This window comes from Centropristis striata, chromosome 17, assembly GCF_030273125.1.
Source record: "Centropristis striata isolate RG_2023a ecotype Rhode Island chromosome 17, C.striata_1.0, whole genome shotgun sequence".
Lineage (NCBI taxonomy): Eukaryota > Metazoa > Chordata > Actinopteri > Perciformes > Serranidae > Centropristis > Centropristis striata.
Genome location: NC_081533.1, coordinates 27391220 through 27416640, shown reverse-complemented (window position 1 = coordinate 27416640; position 25421 = coordinate 27391220). Strand labels below are relative to the sequence as shown.

Here is a 25421-nt window from a genome sequence, read left to right as displayed (position 1 = left end):
GTTGCCGAATTGACTAAAACCCATATTTCCCGTATATATAATTAATCAACTGTTTTTTTCCTTTTTTTTTTTTTGGTCAATCAATTGTGTTAACAAATATCAAAGCAAATGTGTTGCATGTTATAAAACTAAAGAACAAACATTTACTATACGATAACAATGAATTTACCTTCATTTTAAATTCATTATTAAATACTTTTTACCCGTTAATCAGTATCTTTAAATTTGAATTTTTAGGGCAATTTTTTTTTAGACAAATTATTTTATGGATATAATATTTTGTTTGTATTTTAATTAAGTTAATCATACAAGTTTCATCATTTGTGAAACTAGGACTATTCAAGATAAGTTTTATATCAGCTTTTGTTAGTATTGTACTTTTTCTGTAAATCAAACCAATATCCTGTTAAAATAGCTGCAAATTATTAAATCAACCAATCAATGATTAGGAATGATTGCTCGATCTAATATACATAAACAGACCTACTGATAATATAATACAAATTTGCTCAGACCCGCTCAAAAACATAATAAATAAATGTAAATCCAAGCATCAACTATTTTGCTGCATACAGTGCATCAATATGCATGGCCCCGTTTTGATTGCTACAATATTTGACCTAAAAACATCATAATCATAATCATCAAATACATGTAAAAGTGAAGCTAATATTACTTCATTACAACCTCTTGGATGGATGCTGTATTATCCACCAAACAATATATATCTTTATTTTGACTTACAACTAAATTATTATATGACTTTATTATATAATTATATAATTGATTGCAATACATAGCTTGAAAAAGTTTATTTTTAAAAGACATTTAAATTTGTTTACTTATATTCTTTTTGTTTATGGCCTTACTATTTATATTTGCTCAATCGTATGATTTGGTCATGTTTTTTATTTATCTTGATGTATGTTTTAGTATTTTATGTTAAAGTGAAAAAGCAAACCCTGATTAGATAGTTCTGTGAATAATGCTTCACAGTAAAGATATTTGAAAAATATCATATTTTCTATGCTTAGATTAAACAATAAGGTAAATAAAATAAAGCTGGAAAATAAAGAAAAAGACAAAATAATTGAATAAAAAATACATACGTACACATAGCTACGTATATCTACATTTACATAAATAATTATCAAAACAAAAAAAACACCATCTCAGGGCTGTGTACTTTGATATTATTTAATTGTGATTCTCATGTTTAGTCCATTTACTCCAGTTTTAAATGTTCATGATTTCTGATTCTATAAGTTATCCTTTCCATCTCTGAGCTACTATTTGCTTTTGACTTCCAGCTGTTTAAACAGCCTGATGTGTGATATGAAGGAAGAGCTGAGTCACCCTGCCCTCTAGTGTCACCATGAGGTCATGGATTTGTAAAAACTGCTTTTGCTTCCTGAGTCGTCTCCACCAAGGTTATTATAGTTAACGAAAACTAACGAAATAACGAAAACTAGAATTGAAAAAACATTTTTGTTAACTGAAATAAAAATAAAAACTAGAGTTTTTTAAAAAAACGATAACTATTATTATTTGTTTGGTTTCATGTGCATGTATGTTATATGTATATTTTTACTTTTATTTTTCGTTTTTTTATTATTGTTTATTTGGCTACCGTTCACCCCTCCTGTTTTTCTTTGAGGGGGAGAGAGTTGTATTTTCTTATTATCATTACTATTTATTGTTTTTTGCTTATTTTATGTGAATGTAACTCTCTGGTTCGGGGGGCGGGGGGTTGTTCTAAAAGGGGGGAAAATGGGTGAATTGTACCTTTTCTGATTGAATATGTATTATGTCCTGACAACCCAATAAAGATATATATGAAAAAAACGATAACTAACTGAAACTGTATTTTGTGGTTACAAAACTAACTAAAATTATAGTGAAAATGTCCTTAGTTTTCGTTTTTGTCAACTTTTTTCATTCATAATTCAGTGTTTCTATTTGAACATGAAAACATGGTAAATATGTTGACTGAGACTGGGATGTCTACACTAGAACCAAAATTCAAAACACCCAGAACTGTAAGAGTTAATAACCTTATTGGGGCTGAGATGGATAAACCAAAGGAAATAAAGGCAAAATTTATTATGACCTCTTTGAATCTGGCACCCAACACATAGACCATTAGAAAAAAACTAAAACTAATAAAAACTAAACTAAAACTAAGCATTTTCAAAAAAATAAAAACTAAACTAAAACTAGAAAACTCACTCTAAAAACTAACTAAAACTAACTGAATTTGAAGACAGAAATTCACAACGAAATTAAAACTAAAACTAATGAAAAATCCAAAACTATTATAACCTTGGTCTCCACTTGGGAAAATAATATTCCTAAGAAGAAATAAAAACACAGGGAAATCCATAGGGCTGAGGTTTGGTTTATTCCTTTATTAGATGTTAAGAAAATCCACAATGAAACAAAATAATTTACTCAGGGTGTACATGAAATTAGAACAACACAGCTACTCGGGACAGATGGGATTTTAGGAACGTCGAGGAAGGGAGGGGGGAGGGGGAGGGGGAGCATCTAGGTGGGAATGAAAAGACGAGGAAAACTCAAGTTTTCAGTGCCGGATATGTTCTTCAGACCACAGTGCAATCGGAACTCAGCCACCCTGTCAGTGTCGTTTCCAAACGCACATATCTTCACTGAATGCATTATCTCGTCACACACGTTTTTTCTATTTTTTGTTTTAACACGGCCTATCAAAAAAGGAAGAATCCAAAAGGAAGAAAGGTGTGATGCATTCCTTTCAACTCCCATGTAAGTGCTTTTTGTGACTTCGCTTCTTGCACGCATTCACTCACAGATTCACTCAGAGTCGTAACATTCTTTCAATCACTGATTTTAACCTCGCTATTTTTTTTTTTCTCTAAATCAAAAATATTTTTTTTGTAAAATCCAACATAAAAACGAGTGTGATGTTTGCATGCTGCATTTTCAGAGACAGTCCATGGTTTGTTTTGTTTTTCTCCTCACATGTCCCTCACTCAAAAGTAATCAACATGCAAAATTAACTGAATGACTTTTCTCCATATATTCTTGGATGTTTACATGCGCCAAAGTATTGCATAGGACTCTTGAATTCCCTCCACATTGCTTATGCAACCCACAATGGCTTATTCTTTTTTTTCCCCCCCCTAAAACTATAGCTCTAAGTTAAAGACAGTCACCTCTGTGGTTTGCTTGCAAAGAACTCCTGTCGATAATATCTTCTCTACAATCAAAGAAAGGTTTTACATTAATGCATCAATGCACTGTCACAGGTCTGAGTGTAGATTATGCAATATGCTTATATTATTAAAAAATTCCTGAGTGTCTGATGACTGTCAAAGAAAGGTGACAAGACCCTGAAGTTGGAGTACCTTCATTCAGCTACTTACGGGTCCTTTTTTCAGTTGAACTGGCATTGGATTGAACAAACCGTGGGCCTGTATATACAATCTTTACATTTTTTAAATAAGGAAGCCATTTCCAAAGCCATGAGACACCTTCACCTGCGACAGTGCATTACAGAGTCTGCTCACACTGCTGAAACGTTCGAATTACCCATTAATGGAGGGATGATTTCTGTGCTTCAGTTTCATGGTATGTGACAAATACTGTCACCCTGCTAACTGTCCTTGTAACCTAAAGTTTTGAAGTTAAACTGGAAGAACTAAAAGCAACAGGTATAAAGAAATGCATTTATCTGCAGATGCTTAATTTGAGTTTCAAAGCACAGCCCGCAAGAGTTAGACCTCGAGGGTTTTACAAGCGTATTTGTTCAGAGTGTGTTTCAAATTAAGGGGGGCACTAATGCATTTGTATTTTTGTGAATGTATGTCTCTGCATACATTCACGTTTCTCTGAGATAAAGTTTAGTACACTCATTCTGAACCAGTGCCTTCACAAGTTCTGTTGCCAACACACACACACGCACACACACACACACACACACACATAGTGAGACATTACTCAATATTTCAAGATATATTGTAAACCAAAAAAAACACACCTCTTAAAAGTAAGGAAAAAAAAAAAAAAGCATTTGTACCTTAGTGTAATTATGCCATGTTTTTGGTTTGACTACCACCCCGCCACTTGTTTTGTTATAAATTTGCAGCTGGGGACAATTAAAGCTACAGTTGGTAACTTTTATATGAGTAAGTTTTTGTCATATTTGTTGAAACTGTCACTGAGACTCCTACTAGCAGTCTTTAACGCAGCTGTCAATCATGTCATTGCTAGTGAACTGCGGTCAACCACAGGCTAAATAAACAATGAACAACGCGTCTCTACTTCCTCCCACTGTACAAAAGTGAAGCCAAAATATGGCCGCTGCCATCTTGCCCCAATGATGTCATTTGGAGCCAGAAGTGAAGCTGCAGTATCTACAGGTGCATCTCAATAAATTAGAATATGATGGAGAAGTCCATTACCAGTAGTTCAAGTCAAACAGCCCCAACCAAGTATTGAGTCATATAGACAGACATACTTTTCGGAGGCCAACATTTCGATATTAAACATACTTTTTTAAAATTATTATTAAACTTAATTTAACTTATTAAACATTTTGAGCATGAATTTTAGGTCTTCATTAAATGTAAGCCATAGTCATTATATTTAGAAGAAATGTAATGGATCTATATAATGTGTTGTTTCCATATTTTGAATTGAATTACTGACATAAAAAAAAAAAAATATATATATATATATATATATATATATATGATATTCTAAATTATTGAGATGCACCTGTAGTTTCTGACCAAACCACACCTGAACCAATCAAACCACAATGTGAGCTTCCTAGCATGACGCTACACCTTCGTTTTATAGCATCAAACTAACCCTTAAAATAACTAAAACCTCAATGGCAAAATGTTATTTGATGTGTACTTTGTGGTTTTTAGTTTGGCTCATGTCCTACCATTAACATAGAGGGAGCGGGAATTATGACCTATACTGCAGCAAGCCACCAGGGGGCAACCAATATGTTTTGCTTCACTTTTGGGGAGCTGTCAGGCCGTCCATCTTTAAATACAGTCTTTGGGTCAGACTGTCAAACTCAGCAGGGCTTATTAAATATGAATAAAGACTCTGGCACTGCATTGCCTAATTCTAATCTCAGAAATTATATTTTAGTGTATGGTTTAGCTGTAAAATAAGATGATTTGCAACTCGGCTCCCATTTTGAAAACTCTTGAAAGGGGAGGTTGAGAAATAAGTTTCAGTCTACATGAAATTCTGCCCCTTTTTTCTTTTTGCCAAGTTACCAATTGTAGCTTTAACCGTAAATCAATGTTGACTTTGCCCTTTCTGCTTGGGAACAAGTGACTGAATTGATGTGTAGCAATGTGAGATTTAACATCTGTATGTGTTTCTGCTTCAGTTGTTGCAGGCCTCACAACTAAGAGGTTACCTTAAAATAAAAACCAAGCCACATTAAGCAAGAGCCGCGATCAGGCTAAACTTTTTTTTTTTCTTCTTTTCACAATTTTTGCAAAAAGATATTCATGGAGTCTGACTGTCTGGACTACAAACAAAACTAGGCTATGCCATCTACTTATCACAGCCATATTATGGAACTGCAACTTCAAAAAAAATTTGAACATATTTATAGCACCAATAGTCCGTACCATAGAAATTACAAAAAATTAAAACAAAGTTTCATTCAGTTGCAACACAGGTGTCTGCAGAAATGGCTGTAGTCATGTCTTTTAATGATGGGTCTTTACCCCAAAACACAAAACTTTTTTTTCTTTTTTTACCCCCCAATTCTTTTACAGCATTGCATTTCAGGTAGATTATTAGTATTTTTCCAACAAAACTGATTTGTTTTTTTTTTGTTTTTTTTTTATTAAAGGATTTTTTGTATTATTTTAGCCTCACAAACCATACTAAGTCTACTACTAGCTTTTGTAAGACTATCACCATTCAAAAATCAGACTCATTTATGATAACTTTTCACACATGGGGAATTTGGGGATATTTAGAAGAAAAGCTGCACACATTCTCTACTTCACATTCAGAAAGTCGTCCAAACAAACTATTTAAATTAAACTCTCAAATTCTTACACAACTCAAAAACTCTCAACATCCCTATATTATCTTTCTGAACACAAGATGGAAAGTAGAGGATGCGATAGCAGTCGTTTCACACAACATTATGCTGAACTAGAAAAAGAGGAGTGAGACTGGCTGGACGAACATACATGCACAACCATTCAGATACCACCAACTACCAGTATCCTAGCTCAAAAGCAAAGTGGTGGGAACAAAACTGACGAGGATAGAACAAAAGATTGTCCCAACTACCTAACTGTGAGACTTGAATGAGGACCAGTGTACAGAAGAATCAAATGAAACAAATTCTAAAATGCCTAAAATGCATGTCTGCACATTGCATCACTCAAAGACAGAACATATTTTTTGAGTTTTCCTATTTTTCTCACTTTTTGTTGATCTGATTGTTGATTACACAAGGTTTTATGTTAGTTAGTGAAAACCAGCAGGGTTATGTGTGGGGTTTTTTTTTTGGAAGGGTGTGTCAGAAAATTAGCCTACATTAGGTTTTCCAGCTCTGAGATGACCCTGAATCTTTGCTGGTAGAGGTCCAGTCACAAAGGGAGAGGAAGGTTTCCTCTCTATGACAGGCGTCTTCTGCAAAACTGGAGTATTCAAATGTTGCTGCTCCCTGGAGAAACAAATCAGGCAAAAAGGTTTCAGATTGTTGCACAGGTAAAAATCCATGTTGTGTTCACTACCGGTCAAAAGTTTTAGAACACCCCAATTTTTCCAGTTTTTTATTGAAATTCAAGCAGTTCAAGTCAAATGAACAGCTTGAAAGGGTACAAAGGTAAGTGGTGAACTGCCAGAGGTAAATAAAAAAAGGTAAGCTTAACCAAAACTGGAAAATAATGTACATTTCAGAATTATACAAGTAGGCCTTTTTCAGGGAACAAGAAATGGGTTAACAACTTAACTCTATGGAGTCTTGGGCTATTTTGTCCATTTTTGAATTTTTTTCATGTCTTTGTAAGTCATTTTGTGTCTTTTTTTTTTTTGTCATTTTGTGTCTTTTTTTTGTCATTTTGTGTCTTTTTTTAGTCATTGTGTCTCTTTTTAGTCCTTTAGTTCAACATAAAATGTGATTTTGAATCTTTTTTTTTTACTTTCAAAACACTATCATGCTTCTTTATCATGCAATAAAGAATTTTAAATGTTGCAAATGTGCATTGATTTCAGAGTACACTGAGACATTAAACTGCATCATTTTCAATTAAATTTTGGAAAAGTTGGTGTGTTCTAAAACTTTTGACCAGTAGTGTATGACTGTTCACTATATTAGCAGTGTTTTTGCAATAGCTTGATGGAAACACCAAAATTCAATAACACTGTCGAAAATGGGCATAGAAGTTTTTACACTAACTTGAGGTGTTTTTTTGTATTTCAAAAAATAGTTAATGTGCTACACGGGAGATGGAAACGCCTTTTCCAAAATAAGTTCTGATGTTGGGAACGTTTAACTCTAATGACTGATCCGCTGTTTCCTCTTTGACATGTTGAACAATTATAAAGTTACCCAATTGAATCCGGTTCCTGAAGACTTCTCTACATTTTCTCTCTTGTGTAATGTTTACCGTTTAATGTTTCATGTTCCTCTGAACAGAAACTCTCAGTCCTGCTGTGTATTTAGCTACGTTAGCTTTTAGCCAAACACAATACAGGACTTTGCCAGGCTGGCATTATCTTTTAGTTTCTGAAAGGAAATGATGGTTGCCTTGTATTTTGAGCAGTTAAGATACTAATAATAATGAAAATGTAACAATTAAGGAAAAGGTTCCTCATAAACAAAATACCAGAAGTGAAGCTGTTGTCACAATCGCCCCAAGACCAACAGTAAAACAACTTATTATGCTTCACTCTTAAACAGATGCCCGTGTGCAAAAATGAATGCACCAACGCAGCTTGGTGTGGTACCGATTCTGACTGTAACAGCAATATTTAAATATCAGTAATGCAACAAGTGTTCGTACAAAAGCAACATAGAGGCCAAAATAAAGTAGTTGCACCGTTGCAACAAAAGGCAAATTGATTGCCAGTTTTTCTAAATGTTTGCTAACTGCAACCTTGTAACTACAATGAGCAACTCTTTCATCATAGAACCTAGATGACATATTTCAATGACAATTAAAAGAAGCATTTAAATATGCTGTTTTATTGTACTATAGCACTGATTAACATCTACAGAGAGTGAAGTGTCAGGTTGGATCTGTTGTGGGAGGAAGGTTTGCGCCTGATCCTCCCACATTGACAATCATAATTACTTTCAAATGTTGTCGGTAACAGTAAAACAATTAGCAGAGGCAGTGTTAACTTAACCTTTGCTGGCAAATACAATCCAAACAATGTCTTGATGGAAGCCCGCCTACCACTACTATCTATTATATTGTCTGCAGAGGGTTACTGAGCTGATCAGTGCAGAGTGCAAGATTTGTCACTTTCAGATGTGTCAACCCCTCTGTAGACACAGATATGTACAGTTGCAGTTCGGTACTGGTAGATAGAGATCAATAAATTGTGTTACCTAATATCTTAAACCAATTTGTTCACGCCAATAATCCCATAAACAGAAATAAAACAATGGTACTCTTTTACAACATACTTAACTTATATTGTCTTAGATTGAGTCATCTATTGATCATTATTATTATTGTTGTTTATCTATCTATATATTTGTTTTCGCTTTCTGGGGTGGGGATTCTGTTCTGAGTGTTCCTGTATGTCTGTGTTTTATTGTGAAAAAACTTAATAAACAAAGTTTAAAAAAAAAAAAAGAAATAAAACAATGACAAACTGTGTCCCTTGCTTGATGTGCTGCAAGAAGATATTGTATATAAATGTATGGGGTTTTTTTTGTTAACATTTACCTGTACACTGAGATCCAGGGAATATGGGGGAACAGAGCGTGTTCTGCCACCAGCACTCGTCCTGCTGGTTGCCAGTTCCTCCCTGTCCACTTATATTTAACAGAGGGAACTAAACAAGACAAATGAGAAGTGTGTTTCAGTACACAGCTGCCAGAGAGACATCACAGGTGGAACCCATTTTGAAGCTGATGACTTATTATGAAACACGATGTGGTTAGGCCAACACTTTTGTTAAATTTCTCTAGCACACTGATCACAAAATATTGATATTTTAGGAGATAATTTGAAGGAACCCTCACCTCTGGCACATCCCCAACAAAGTCATAAGCAATCCCATACTTGGGGATCTGACCCGTCGGTGCAGATAAGCAGGACTGCTTTTCTCCTGAAGATTCCTCCTTTTGAATCTTGCCGACTGAGACGTCGGTCTGTCCACCTGCAGTCGATTCAGCTGCTGCCGTTTTGCAGTCTAAGCAAATCTCTTGCTCAGCAATTGGCAGGAGGGTACTGGAGCCCTCCTGTGAATCCAGAGATGTCTGGGCACTTTTCTCCATGCCAGACTTCTTTAATCTGGGTAAGAATTTACCAGATTCCAGTTCTGACTTCCCGTAATAAGGGCCCTCGCATTCTGCATCCTCCTCCAGAGGTTTGAGATCTGCCTGAGGATCCTCAAAGACGTCCACCGGCGCCAGGACGGGAAAACTCATCTCCTCTTTGTCGGTCTCGGCCTCCGAATCGCTCACTCCGCCGGGAGACAACTCTGAGGCCGATATTGGTCGGAAATGAGTCCTGGGGGAAATGCGAATGGCCCTGTACTGCGTCCGGTTGATGCCATATATTCGTGGATGGAAGGCTTCATTCTCAGAGTCCGAGCAAAGAATGGATTTGGGCTTGAACCCCGGACTAAATGAAGCCATGTCCTCAGGCTCGAAAGAACACTCAACGTGGAGGACTTGAGAGAAGGGATTGTTCAGGTTGAAGGATGCAAACGGGTATTCTAAACCTTGCTCCTCACTACGCAAGCCTCCGTAAGATCCAAGCAAATCTTCATGGAAGATGAAAGAAAATCCCTTATTCAATCCATCTCCGCCTCCTTTATTGGCCTGGTCACTCTGCCCAAAGGACACAAGAGGCCTCCACAGGGGCCTGTGCCCAGGGGCAAAGCAGCTGCCAGTGTTCATGAACACATCTGTACCAGTGATGGTAAGCATATCCGAGCTGGACGCAGATGCAGCCACGGCCGCACACTGTAGCAGGCTATCTTGGGTGTCACTTGGCGGCACAACAGCCCAATTCTTATCACCACTTAGTGTCTTCAGCTCTCCATACACCCCTCCTAGGATGAATGATGTACTCTCCTTGTCAGAGCTCAAGTCCCAGGGTTTGGACGGAGTCATGTAATCCCCGGCACCATCTACCTTGGAGAGTTTGTTTTTGGCTAAGTCCTGTTCGTCTTTCTTGCCTTCCCAAAGGTGATACTCGGACCGCTGGACTGCTTTTTTCTGAGGTCCCTGAATTGGAACTCCTTTTGCCTGCACTTCCAGACAGCTGCAGCAGTAACTGCCTGACTCATCTGAGAAAAGCCCCTCGCTTGGTTTCTCTGCTCCTTGCTTTGACATTACAGATTTGTCATCTCCTATTGCAGTCCAAATGTCCTTTATTATCCCTGAGCTGTAGTCATCACTGTGTTGGTTTGCGTTGTCCGAAAACATGCCAGTGCTGTACTGTTTACTCTCATCCTCTTCCAATGCGATACCACAAATGGACTCCAATTTAGATTTTTTGGTGAAGGTCTGATTGGTTGCCGTACTGACACTGACCTCCTCACACTTACGGCCAGAGTTTTCTTGCAAAAAATCCAAGATTTCATCCTCCAGATATGTACCAGAGAGAGGAGGGATTATACAATCAATCTCTTCGTTGCCAATTTGAGCAGCATCCTCTGTTGGAACATTTCCTTGCTCGTTGTCTGAACGAGTCTCCTCTGAATGGGACCACGGACTGCAAGTTCGTGTTGAAAGGTTTGAACAGTGTTCAGTTTCGTCAAAGGCACTATTTTTGGTCCATATTAGCAAACGAGACTGTTTATTAGAATGTGGGTCGAGACAGCTACTAGAATCCGTGTTGTTTTCATGACCAACAGTGAGTGAGTCGCGGGGAAAAGGAAAAGTGGGGCTGTCATACTGCAACTCGAAAAGAGAGAAGCAGGATGAGTTCAAACCAGATGGTTCACTGGTGGCTTCAGGGACAGGTGGCTCCTCCAGATTTCCAGATAGTTTGCTCAGGGTGAATGAAACACTATCAAGAAGGGGGGAGAGTCGAATGGGAGAGTCTCCTACAAAGCTTTCTCCATCTATATCTTCTGAAGTAGATGGTGAATAACACCCCCACACTTGAGCCATGTTTTCTAGATCCTCCATTAAGAATCCAACAGATCCCGAAGCGTCCTGCGAGTCTGCCCGTATTGCACTTTTCCCTTGCTGCTCAAGGCCATCTAACACTAAACAACATTCTGCCTCAACGTCTCTTTGCTCTTTGCTTTTTTGTCGAATCATGCTTAAGATCCGACTCTCTTGTATAGAGTCTGAGGCACTAGTATCCAATATGGATTGATAAATATCAACTTCATAGAAGTGAGTGAATTCAGACAGATGCTTGTCATCTAAATCTCTACCATCCTCTGGCTGAGGGCAGCTTGAGGTCCCAGTGAGTTCAACAGTTTCATCTTCTGCTTCTTCAGGCCCTTCCACAAAGTGCCCATCCACAAACGAGCCCGCTGCTAGGTATGCTCTCTGGTAGCTCTCATTGGCAATGCAGATTCCCTGGATTCTCTCCGGCAGCCTCTCCATGTCGGTTGACAAAGAAAAGCCGTCAGGAGAGTCTACCTTGTTGCGATATTTTGTTTCCAGCTTGCTTTGTCTGCTGCTGAAAGGTACAAAATACTCTGTGATGGGCTCAGTGTACCAAAGTGGCTCCTCCATGTATTCCTTTTTGTTTCTGGCCTCAACTCCCGCCTCTTTTGCCTCCTTCCAGCCTGGATCTTTACGAATCTCCTTCAGAGGTCTCTTCCCCTTTTTGTAAAGCTGTGGTTGTTTGGCAGCGCCCCCGGTGGCGCTGCTACTGCTCCCTCCTGCGTTTCTTCGCTCCTCTTTGTCGATGACCTTCATCTGCAGCTTTACCTGCCCGCTGTTGCGTGTTCTCTTAGTCTTTGCAGCCTCCCTGGATTTGTGCCTTAGTCTAACCTTGCTTCTGGATGACTTCATGTCACCCTGGTTCCCACTTGAGCTTGAGCCCGCCTCACTAGAGCCAGAAGACCAGGACCTGGGCCTGTATTTGCCCTCTGATCTGTGCCTTGTCTGTCTCTTTGAGTGGACGGTAGATTTCTCCTCTGCTGCTGCACCACCATGGTATCGATTTTCTTTCTCCTTCTTGCTCCGTCGTTGCTGGCCTCTCTCGTTGGTCACAGTAGTGATGGCACCACATGCTTCAAGGTTTCGCTCCTTAGCGGCCTCGCCTTCACTGTTGCAATCTTTTGGGGAAGAGGTGTCTGTGCTGGTCTGTGGGGCTGCAGAGGATGAACTGGAGTATGTGCAGGCCTTAGCCTTGTTCCACACCGTCATGATCTCTTGGAGACAAACAGGTTTTTCTGACAAAGGAGGAAAGGCTTCATAATACCTGCAGTCACAACAGAGAGAAAAGTTGATTGAAATGCTTTCATAGCAGGAGAGTTCAAATAAACTAATGACTGTGGCTGTGTGTGTTCTGCAGCCACTTCTTGTAAATATAAATATTCATTGATCCACAGAAACCATGTTGCGGCTTACATTTCCACCTGGTCCTTTGAAGAGGGGGACTCAGCTCGCTCTGGAGACTGAGAGCCATCAGATTTCTTTTGGATCTGTTTTTCCTCTAAAAAGGAAATTTATAAAAAGAATATTAAAAAAATTAATATTTAACATCTTATGAAGATTACGATTTAGTTTCTCACACACACACACACACACACACACACACACACACACACACACACACACACACACACACACACACACACACACACACACACACACACACACACACACACACACACACACACACACACACACACACACACACACACACACACACACACACACACACACACACACACACACACACACACACACACACACACACACACACACACACTTCAACAAACCAGTGAACACACCATGCTAAGGAGCAGTTGGTAACACATTTCCTGGGATTCAAACTTCAATTTCGTTCTATATCGTTTTTAGATAAAATAACTTTTTAATGTAATAATGTAGGGTATGAAACAAACCTTTCTGTTTGTTTTGGATGTCCTTTAGTTTAGAGCAAAGCTCTTCAACCAAGCTCTCAATTCCAGAGTTCTGCACACATGAGAAAGACAAGAAACAAAGTGATGAGAACTCATTACATGATACATATTCATCACATACTCATATACTTGTGAAACAAAGCTTTGAGCTTGAACAATAGCTGGAATTGGTCTCAGTACTTTGTAACAAGAAAACATATGTGGAAAAAGTTGTATTTGCAGGCAATATAAGTGCAAAAACAATATTACACATCTGAAGACTTTATAAAAAATCAAAATCAAATCAAATAGCACATCTTACTATAGAACAGAAATGACTGATGATGATGTTGATATCAGGGTAGGGGCTTACTGCTACTACTATTGTAAGTATAGAATATAGGGATCTGCTGACTAAACAAAATCTTGGCCAGGTATTTTAAATGGAACACTGAGTAACAGGCAGAGGATCTGTTTTGTTTTTTTGTAAAAATAAAAAAAATAATGATGTACTACAAAACAAAACAACACGACTAACAAGGTCCAGTAGCTTAAGGTAAAACGCAGAATTCTGCAAAGCTTCATTGACCCACTGAAGTGACCTGAAAGGAAGAATGAAAAGCATGCGATTGACACAAGTCAAGCCAGCTGACTTGTGAAAGCTTAGGCATGCTCTGCCATGACTGTTCTATATTTAGCTACTGAGCAAAAATACTTTCAAAAAATAAAAAATAAATAGGCTAAGCAACAGAACAACATTGCCTCACCATGTTCTGAGAAACAGGACATTTACTACAAATCCTGCTTGGCTTACTGCCTGCTCATATTGAGCAATATAATGCGTAAAAAACATAAACAACAAGGGCTGGAAATAAACAAGACAACAAAGTAGACACTGTCAAAGCAAATGGCCTCAAACAAACCACAATATAGCTACTCCTTAGTACCAGTTCTGCTAGACACTTTAACTCCCTGATTTCTTGTTCACTCTTCCAGAAAATTATTTTCCTTACCATGCCACCTCATGAAAAGCAAAGCAAAGTTTTCTCTTTCTCCGGCCCTGTGTTTCCTCTTGCATCATTGTGCTAATGCCGGTCAGCTGACGCCGGCCGACTCCGCTGCACACTGCTGCAATCCTGTGCAGCGTGTGCTGGTTAAAAAATAGACTGCAGAATCCAGTCCCCAGAGAGGAGCTCAACACTCCTCCTCTTGCCTTACAAACCCTTCCCCCTACCCTCCCTCCAGCTTTATGTTGTGTCATTCTCAACTAAATCACACCTCCCTTACTACTGCTGGCCACTGACAGAAAATAGTCAGAACATCTCTCTGTAGCTTTTACAGTCACACTGAAAAGGAATAGAGCGAATACACATCTAGGATATATGCTTGCATGCAAATAAAACTATTTTAAGGTTGTGCATTATAATTGAGGATAGCCTTGTTTTATGCCAATGAACAACTTTAAACTACTGCCCTTAATATAACCTTTTAAATGAAGACTAATTGAAGGTGTGGCTACCAGGCTAATGAGGTTAATGCATGTACAATTTGCATCTTCCCAGGTTGAATGCTTTAGATTCTGACACTGACATAGCTTTTTTCAGTGTCTATTCAACATGATTTATGCAATTAAAATCTGCATGACTGCACCTAAACAAAAAACAAGGAATACCACTGTAACAAATTCCTCACATGCTTTTTGTGTTCAGAATGCTTTTCATTCAAAACTTTCATATAAGACGATGCAGGTCAAACAGTACCTGCTTGAGTAATGACCCGTTTGCATTCCCTCAAAGCTGAAGTGAGATAATTATTTTTTACACTACAGAAAACCTTAATTAACAAAGCAACATAACGTTATAACATGACTTGATTAACGCCATCCTCATTCATCAGAATCACGGGATTACAACAGTTGGGCTGAATGATAATGGTGCTTACTTCATCAGATGCAGAGCGGAGGCATTGCACAGCAGCTTGCTTCTTCATTTCCTCAAGACTCAGGTCAGTCCCTCCTTTCTTCTTACTCTTGCCCCATTTCTTCCCAGTTCCCTTCTCCCAGCCCAAGAAGATGTCATTTTCCTGTAACACAAACCAAGAAAATTCAGTCTCAAAGTACAAACTATTGTTACAGTAACAGTAAAACACAGGTTTTTGTACATATTTTTAAGAGTAAAATGCAAGCACTTTCAAGGTACCTAATCCAAAAACTTCCAGATTCTCAAAACATTAAAAGTGAGCTCCGCCAAAGGCAAATGTAGAGTAGACACACTGTGACAAGACTGTTCCATTTTTAAAATTAAAAGATTTTACATGACCAATTGTGAAGATCAAACACCAGATTGTGTTCAAAATTATATATTCAAATTCAAACATGTTCCTAGCCTTGAAAACGTAATGGTAAAATTGAGCATTTTTGCAAGCTTTCAAGACTTACAAACCCTGAAAACAAACATTCTTAAAAGCATGCATACATTTAATGCATTAAATAATAAATTGATTATATTTATGTAAAATAATAATGAGCACATAAAAACAGAAAACTACCTATCAATAACCCAAACTGAAAAATGACAGAAATCAAAGGAGGAATTAGTCAGTGGTACAAGAGCAATGATGTGAAAGAAAAGACCTATTGTTAACTTCTGGCAAATTGATGTACTAACTTCCCTTCCTGGAAAAAGCCTACTGCCAACTCTTTTGACAATGCAAACACAAACAATAATATTTTCACCATTTTGACGTGACTAGAAAAATGTCTTTAAAGTTTTGGAGCCCACCTGGTCCTGCAGGTCGTAGTCGTAACTGTCATGCAGGAGAAGGCTGAGAACGTAGCGGGTATAAATCATGGCATCAATCCCGCACTTCTCAAGCTCCTGGCCAAGCCAGCTTTGTACTGGACCCAGCGACTGGAGCAGGGACATCTCTGAGGCAGGCAGGGGGCCCACGAGGGGGTAGGGGCAAGAGAGGTTTTCAGGAGGAGCAGGACCGTCGGAATCGGTGCTCACTGGACGCATGGGACCTCAGGTGTTGGCCATTCTCATTTGGAGCAGCATTGTGATGGGTAGTTACTGTAGGGTGGTCGGTGGAGAAGGGTACAGAGAGAGGACGAGGCAGAACCTTGGGAAGAGGGGGCAGTCACTCCAGCAGGACGCACTGAAGGGGCTCTACATGGGGAGGCATGTAGGATGTTTTTTTTTTTATTATTGCTTTGAGCAAAAGGGGGATTTTACTCGTCAGGCATGGCTTATGCTGCTGATAGATCTCAGCTGCTGAGCAAAACACAGGATGTGTTTGCGTCTCAGTCGGAGGGGTCCATTTTGCGGCTACGTCTTACTTCAACGGCACAACCTGAAACAGAGCAAACATGCATCAGTTTCTCTGAAATACAAAAAAACAATGATAAAGTCATATTCATAACTCCAGAGAGCAAAACATCAAGGAGTTTCTATGTATATAATGCACAAAGGGGATGAGGTCACTGATTTAGAAATTCCAATGATATTTTCTTTGAATTTCAAGTGGGAAAAATCAGGGAGAGAAATGTAATGACAAAGCCTCACACAGCAGACACCCTGAGCTGTGTTCTTTCTCCCAAAGGACGTAGCCTGGCCGTTCAAAGCCTTGCTTACCAACAAGCTAATGGGCTCCTGAGAGAGCATGAGCTCTATAAATAATGCAGACAGCAGTCACAATCATAACACATTTAGTAATACATTGGTTGCCAAAATTATGTTGTTTTTTTACTGCAAAGTGACCTCTCGCATTAATGTGAAAGTATCTCAAACATCAACATTATTTAAGCAAATGCAATGTAACGCAGAAGTGGTTATGACCATGACATTTTGTGACACAGGGAAGACAGCAAGGCTTTGAAAACCTCCCTAAACAGGAAGCACCACTTTGCTTGTTATCCAAACACAAAAACATTGCAGTTACATGGTTTTGATCGTGAGTAATACACCCAAATATTTCCTGGATTAGTGTCCATGACAAAACAAGAACAAGTAAACTCCGGCAGTTGAGTACAACTGTGTGGGCAGCGAGCTGGGGAACACTGGCTGTCAAGTGCAAGTTTTTTTTTTTTTTTTTTTTTTTTTAAATAAACTTTAGTAAGGCAGTTGGGTGGGGTGTAATACAAAAAAATACATCAGAACGTCGCCAGGGGGTTTCAATAAATCATAAAGAGGTTGTCATACAAAAATATTATAAAAATTACAAATATTCAGAGTTTTAGCAGCTTTCAAATTAGTAGAGACTTTAATAGAATTAATATACTGCTTGGTTTCACTTATAAATATAGAAAAGAGGGGATTTTTTTGTGTGTATCGAGATTTATGTATGTGATATTTTGCCAATAGTATAATTAGATTTATAATGTAATATTGATTTTTTTTTTTGTGTATGGGAAGTCAGTGAAACCAAACAGTATATTTTCAAAACAAAGGGACAAATCAGGTTCAATTGAAAAAAAAAAAAGGAAGTTACAAATATCTTTCCAGAACTTAGACGAAAAAGGGCAAGACCAAAATAAATGAAAAACACTTTCAGGGTGTCTGTCAAGTGCAAGTGTTTCATATGGCAGCAGCAGCGGATTAGGAGACCGACGTGAAGAGCAAATGGAGGCTGCGCCGATTTGATTGGCTGGCCCAGCTGTCACTCAACAGTGGGACATTATAAGTTAGCCATTTGAGGCGTCAAAAGGGCAATATAAGTTTTGCAGTATGCAACCAAACAACTTCAGCTGCCATCACCATTACGTAAAAAACACATCAGATACGGAAACATAAATAGACAACAGCTGAAAGGTAGCTTCATCGATAATTGTTAAATATGGCTGACCAGTGTCTACAACCCAGCTGTTTCTTGTATTCACACTAGCCCCGGCAGCTAGCTCCTGGCTGCACTGCCCACATACCAACTTTATCCCACAACCCGGCAATTTCTCAAAATCAAGCCTTGCATGTAGTGTTAACTAGCGAGTAACCTACTTTACCTCTGGTAACGCTGTGCAAATATATGTTAAACCTATATTAAAGTTGCATTTCTGCACCATCTAGTGCGGTAATGCAACTAGATAGATAGATAGATATACTTTATTTATCCCAAGCTGGGAAATTACAGCGTAGCAGCAGCAGCATTACACACAGAGACAGTGACTATATATAAATAAGAAGAACAACCTAGGCATACTTCAAGCAATAAAATATAAAAATACAATAAAATACAATAAAAATAAAGTGTCTAAAGAAGGAGTATGTATTAAGGAGTGGAATAGAATTCCAGTGCAGAATAAATATGAATATACAGTATATAAAAATGTTGGTGCTATGAAACAAATAAGGTGCAATGAACAGGGTGCATAAAAAAAAACACATAAAGTGCATAGACAGTATGTAATGAAGCAGGTTATTATTTGTTATTGTACAGTGTGATGGCATCTACAGGGACTATATTAAAAAGAGTAAGTGTTCATGTCATTGTTATAATATAATATACCACATACAGAGTTGATGATTTGGTCCACTAATGTTGCACTGCCTTGTGGTGTTAAAGTGGATTAGCTTAGCGTCACTTTGCAGTCAAATGACTACAAGGTTAGCTGGACCACCGACCTTTAACGTTAGCTAATGAGCTAAAGTTAGCCAAATTAGCTTTCAAGCGCTGCTGCTCGTCTCCTGTTATTATTAGACAGTTTATTATTATTATTATTATTGTCACGCTAATCTAACATGCATCATTCAGGTTTAATTAATGTATATAATAAGAGTTTGTTATATGTTGGGCAGGTGGACGGAGGCTGACATAAGAGCCTTATGACGGTTCTCCATTAAATAACGTTAGCTAGCTAGCTAGCAAACAGCAACACGCTAACGTTATAGGCCAAGTCGGAACTTTCAGTCGGTAACGTAGCAACCAAATGTCTAACTGTACAATGTTGCAGAAGCGGCTGATTCACATTTAAACGGCCGTTGGCTAACGGTTAGCTTTAACGTCCGCTTGTTGTTGTGACCGAGGGGGAGGAGGAGCGGCTTCCCCCGGTAGGCTACCACAGGACTGTCAGACGTTTTCCCTTCAAAATGTACGCCATATCGTCATACAGCGAAAGAGTAAGCTGGCTTAACACGAAGCACTAAACAGAGACATTAAATAAAAACACCACAGTGGTAGAAGAAGAAGACTCCCAGGCGTTAGCCGGGTCCCTACCTGCCGTGGGCTGAAGTAGAGAGGAGCAGCGAAAGGGGAGCGGCTACTTCTCTCCCGCTGCCGTTCCGAGCTCGAGCTCTGGAATCCGCTGCGGTAGCATCGCGTATCATGGACGCCGACAGAAATGGCGCTGTTTTCACATCCACTGCTTCTTTACCAGCGTCGAGGAAACCGGCGACATTCCGGCTCAAGCGGGGAGGAAGGTCATTCCTCGGTGACAGTTAATATCCAGAGCCACAATGTCCGCCGTCGAAAAGCCAGTTTCAGTCAGGAGAAGGACTCCTGAATGCGCCACCCTCCGCGTTCGTATCCAGGCAACAAGGCAAACCTCTGCCGTCCTATTGGTATAGATTTGATTCCTCCGCTGGGGTATTGCATCAGAAGCCCAACTAGTTCGTAGGATGAGGTCAGGACTTGTGGACCTGGTCTGGGAAAAAGATGCAGAGTTATAGAGTGATAAGCTATCAAACTTGAGTATGTATTATATTGTCTTCTTTGGTCTCCCTGACTACCCCCATTTTTATTTTTATTTTTTTATTTTATTTATTTATTTATTATTTTATTTTTTCCTAAAAATGTTTGTTAAATGTCTGTATTTTGTGCACTATTATTAGTGATTTGTTTTCTGTTGTCTCTGTCGCTTCTGCTTTGCAAGAAAAAGGTTAATAAAAACATATTTAAAAAAAAAATAGAAGCCTAACCAGTACTCTTATCATCTGTAGGCATACTTAAGCTACACATGATGAATGACACTGAGCGGATTAAACATAGAACTACTATTGACATTAAGTTTTAGAAATCTGTAAAAATAAAAACACAAATAATTCTTCTTGTAAAAGAAAACCACTATTCTTATGTCTAAGGACACAATATAATATATTGCAATATAGTAACAGTTGATCAAAATGGTTTATTTATTGCGTCATTATTTTACTCTACAGTGTGTTTATGGTGGTGTGTTAATATAATGTTATGCATTATATCATAATATTAAACTTTATTTATACAACACCTTTCACAATAAGTTTTCATGCTTCAAACAGGAACAAAAAAAATACATATTACAGCAATACATATTAAAATAAAATATCCCAAAGTTTATAAAACTAGAAGGCAATACCATGAAAAGAATAAAACATGTTGAAAATGAAACGATGAGTTGCATTAATTATTATTATAATATCTGCATTATTATTATTTTTCCTGTGTGTGTGTGTGTGTGTGTGTGTGTGTGTGTTGGGGGTGGGGCTTACTCTTTTGATTGACCACCTGCCCCCAATCAAGGGTCCATAGTGTGGCACACTTCATGTGCCCTCTGGCCCCTGGGGTTACGACCTCAGGGACATGATGACTCAATGCCTATTGACCAGCTGTTTGCACTCCTGCCACCACACACACACACACACACACACACACACACACACACACACACACACACACACACACACACACACACACACCATGCAGTATTAGCAAGCTTAATTATCTTTAAGTGTTTCTGGGGTTTGTGTGTGTAGCGAGAAAGAAAAAAAGGGCCACGGCAGGAGTGTATGAGACAGCAAAAACAAAGGTTAGAGAGTGTGTGTGAGGGGTGTGTGCACTTGTGTGTATCTAACAGCTGGCATGGTATAAAGGCAATATGTGTCATTTTACAACAGTTCCCAGGGTTCCCCAGGGCCAGTTAGTAGACTGATATTGAGTTCTGCTTTTGATCATTATCTGCAGCCAAAGGCCAAACATAAATTGACCCTCTGCTACACTGAGGCCTGATCAATGAGGAATTCTCATCTGAATCTAAATCTGCCATGCTCTTTGCACTCACAGATTTCTCATTTGCCAGTTTTAACTGAAAGTCAATTTGGAGCAGATGGCACAGTTAAAAGATGCCTCATAATCCTCTCCCAGGCAGGGCATTGGGGGGGAAAGGGTGGCGTAAGGCCACTGGGTGATTTCACTCCAAGGTTGAGAAAATAGAAATGTGTTCCCACAAAGCTTTAGTTTTGTTTTCCACCTTAACAGGGACGTCATAGTGCTGTTTGAGGTGAGGCTGGTTATCATCCGCAGGGTAGGTTCACTGAGGTGAATCCTTTATTATCCAGCTCACGAGCTAGATAAGTACAGATGTGCTATACAGTACTGTGCTGTACACGCAACTTGTTTACAATGTGTCCTGACACAACCTCATAAGCATTTTCCTGCTGTCAATCAAAATTAGTTAATGCCTTTTAGAACACAGAGTGCTTACAAAGTGCTTCACATACACACAGAAAAATATAAATGAAAAAATAGAAGCAAAATAAATTACAATATAAAATGCAACACAATGAGAGACAGATCAACCTTAAATGAACCAAAACATTTGTTTTCTTCAGCTGACATGTGGTCCAAGAGTCCATAAATGTCAGGTTTAAACAGTAATTTGTACCAGCCTCAAGAATGCTTCAGTTCATGTGGGGTTTTGTTTGTAATACATATGGGACAGCTCTGCAGTGACTAAGGATTATGCTATGAAAATAATTGTTTGTGAAGGAATCGAATCGCAATGCAACATCGTAATCCATTTACGGCCAAGGACTGGGTTTAACCAACTATTTGTAAATGTGTTACGATTGTGTGTAAATTCCTTCATAAGTTCTTAGAAACAATTTCGGGGTTGCACCATGCTCATGTTCAGATTCAAGCTTGTATTTGGGGTTTCTCAAATTCACTGCCTGTCTGAAACGCCCCATTTTAGAACCTACAATATTTGTTCATTTAAATGATAATTTTGTTTATCAAGAAAGTTGCAGTTTGTTGCAAAACTGTTGAAGTATAAGACTGTAAAAATATGAATAAGAAAGACTTTATGCCCAAAAGTTGTGGAAGTGACATCATAACTCTCTCGCTGAAGCTACGATACCTGTTTGTTTTTGTACTGGGATGTACGAAAGTAAAGGCTCTTGCTTATTGCTTTGCTTTTCAGCTGGAAAAAAAGAGTCGCTGGACAAATCACATCAGTTTAGATAATGTTTCATTTGTGCGTGGAGCATAGCTAAGTAGCGTAGCTAGCTAAAAAGCTATGAACATAAGCGTGTTATATGGTGCGAGACGATAGAGGAAGTTCACTGTTCACCTATGGCAAAACTTAGGCTACTTGACTTGCAAAGTAAAATTTGACAACTATAATACAAGGAGTTCATGGCACAATTCTAATAGGATAAAAAAAAAAAACGGTTGCTACGGTGCATGTTTATTTCTGCAATTAGGTCCCATGGGAGACACCAGAAGGGGAGGGACTTTGCCTCTTTATATAAAACAAATAAATATGCTAAGTGCATTTGTTGAAAAAAGTATTTCTTAATCTGTGCCCTTGTGTCTCCACCACTTGCGTACTACTTGTAATTCATGGAGCCGATTAAGTTAGCTTAACCAACATTTGTTTATTTCCATCTTAAGTTATTTAAGATATTTCCAGTTTACAAAATCCGCTTTTTTCAAAATTAAGACACAATGTATGTAGACCATGTGTCATATTAGCTATCGTTTTTACTGTTCAACCAGTGGTTAAATTACAACAAGCTACATTAGCAAGCTAACGTTGGTTTGTTTGTTAGCCCAGTTAGCTACGCAACAGTTAAACCTGTCTGGCAGTCACAGTAGTTTTAAGCCTAGAAATATTTTTCTTACAACTAACCTTGACATAAAAACTAATTGTACAGCCCATTAGTCTCCACACTTGGTCAGCACTTACATCATGTGTTAGTGTGAATGTAGCTTACAAACAGCTGGTGTTAGCAATTTAGCTTCAGATCCTGAAAATAATTCGTAATACTGAATTGCAAGAATCATATTTTTAAGTTAAGATTCCTGTTACAGTATGTTTAAATGGATATACACCATATGCATGATAAGATGTATTAAAATATTTTATAATTATTAAAATACTTGAAGGAATATTCTGTATGTTCAGGATTTGACAGCTGATGCAGGACTGAGCAATTCTACATTGAATATGTAACCAGTCAGCTTGCATTATGAGAGTGAACAGATTTGACTAGTAAGAGTTTTTATTTTAAACAATAAAAGTACTTCACATATTATAATAGTTTGACTTAAAACTCATCATCATCATCTTCATCATCATCACCACCTGTAGTAAGGCTGTCACATGACAGTATTCATTACAGGGACTGATGCAATATGTGCAACAAAGAGCAAACAATTCATGGCTCCTTTTAAGTTGACACACTTCTCAGGAAACTAATCCTTTCACGGAACTTAAATACTTGCTTATGAAGAGACCAATCACCGCTTGAGGCTTTAATCAAAGAGACCAATCAGGATCTTTGAGGAAGAAAGAACTCCTGCCCCAAACAAAGCCATATGACTTGAGTTCCTCTTTCTTGTCTCCAAAGCTGTTTATCACTGTCTGCTGTCTGTCTGGACTCTGTCTCTGCATGCTTTACTGCATACATGCACTTGTATGTGCTGATGTAACACTCACTTGCTTGCTGAGTGATGATTTGTTTCCTGTGCTTACAGTTGCGCAATCCCACTGGCTCCCAGCCAGCATCTCATTCCTCACCTCAGGCCATTCAGAAAGATAATGATAACACTGCAGATCAACTCTTTTGAACATAATAAATGAGTGTTTGTATTTTACCTGTAGTGCTGACAATCTCCCCTCTTTTTATTGTGTTACGATAGTCATGCCTTGTCTTGCAGAGATAGCAAGAAATAGCTGAAACACTAAGGGGTGCAGTTATGTGTTAGGTTCAGGATGGGTTTTTAATAATGTCAAGTATAAAAGTTCATGCAGTAGTTGATTTTGATGCATTTTTTTCCCCAATTCTTCACTTGTTTGCTACCAGTGTCTGTGGTGGAGTGCTACATAGTGCTATCTCTCTCTGTTTCTCACATGATTCTCTTTTATACTGATCAAAAGATTCTCTTTCACCCCTTTCTGGTCTTAATTTGGATGCTGCTATGCTTATCAACCCCAGTTCAGGTTAAAGATTTGCAACTAGATGAAGCCGTTTTGTAACATTGGAGGGAAAAGTGTCGACCTTGGCTCGTTCTTTTATAACACAGGGCATGTAATCTCCTGTAACAGACGATTTGCATGTAGCAAAGTCAACTTTTCTACTGTCTCGTCTTGTCGCATTGGTCTAAAGTGGCAGGCTTCGGAACATTATAGACTGGCGCTTTGTATTTGCAAGTTACTTTCTCTTCTTCTTTTAATGCAAATATCAAACAGCCAATCACATGACAGCAACTCAATGCATTAAGGCATGTAGACATGGCAAAGACGACCTGCTGAAGTTCAAAGCGAGCATCAGAATGGGAAGAAAGGTGATTTAAGTGGCTTTGAACGTCGCATGGTTGTTGGTCTGAGTATTTCACAAACTACTGATTTACCATCTCTAGGGTTTACAGAGAATGGTCAGAAAAAGAGAAAATATTGGTGCCAGAGGTCAGAGGAGAAAGGCCAGACTGCTCAACAGTAACTCAAATAACCAGTCGTTACAAACAAGGTCTGCAGAAGGACATCTCTGAAGACACAACATGTCCAACCTTGAAGTTGATGGACTACAGCAGCAGAAGACCACACTGGCCACTTTATTCGGTGCAAGCTAATAAAGTGGGTGGTGAGTGTATAAACCAGAGGATCAAAGTTCAAGGTGCCATGTTAGACCAATGTTACTGTGGGGGCCAAGGAGGGGCCAGTGTTTTATCAGAGGGGCACATTAAGAAATGGCAAAGATGATATTTAAGCGTTCAAAACCTTTATTTTGGCCCATTTAAGTCTATTTGGAAGATACAAATACATTGATTGAACAAATGAGACTTACCAACAACAGTTATTTTTGTACAACAATGACATTTGTCATTTTTGTGCACAATTATTATCATTTCTTTTTTTAAAGTGCAGTACAGTGAGCATGATCTTTTTTTATTTACACAAGCTTTTATTGCAC

At 38.5% G+C, this 25421-nt stretch overlaps 1 protein-coding gene across 1 annotated transcript; it reads right to left on the bottom strand.

Annotated features, from left to right (window-relative positions):
• Nucleotides 1-2554: 2554 nt before the first annotated feature.
• On the bottom strand, nt 2555-19983 carry kiaa0232 (KIAA0232 ortholog). Its single transcript, XM_059355185.1, has 8 exons — nt 19465-19983; nt 16038-16608; nt 15199-15339; nt 13261-13330; nt 12761-12845; nt 9236-12611; nt 8937-9045; nt 2555-6700 (listed from the first exon to the last, which is right to left on the bottom strand). The coding sequence occupies exons 2-8, from the start codon at nt 16272-16274 to the stop codon at nt 6684-6686; spliced, it is 4035 nt and encodes a 1344-aa protein (XP_059211168.1). The 5' UTR covers nt 16275-16608; nt 19465-19983; the 3' UTR covers nt 2555-6683.
• Between the last annotated feature and the right edge of the window lie 5438 nt (nt 19984-25421).

What these genes read in the sequence shown, in the direction of transcription:
- kiaa0232 (XM_059355185.1), bottom strand. Translation starts at nt 16,274, where the DNA reads ATGCGTCCAGTGAGCACCGATTCCGACGGTCCTGCTCCTCCTGAAAAC. An exon ending in CATCCAAAACAAACAGAAAG is followed by an intron (nt 12,846 to 13,260) that starts GTTTGTTTCATA and finishes TTTCCTTTTTAG; the next exon opens with AGGAAAAACAGATCCAAAAG. An exon ending in TTGTTGGGGATGTGCCAGAG is followed by an intron (nt 9,046 to 9,235) that starts GTGAGGGTTCCT and finishes TGTCTTGTTTAG; the next exon opens with TTCCCTCTGTTAAATATAAG.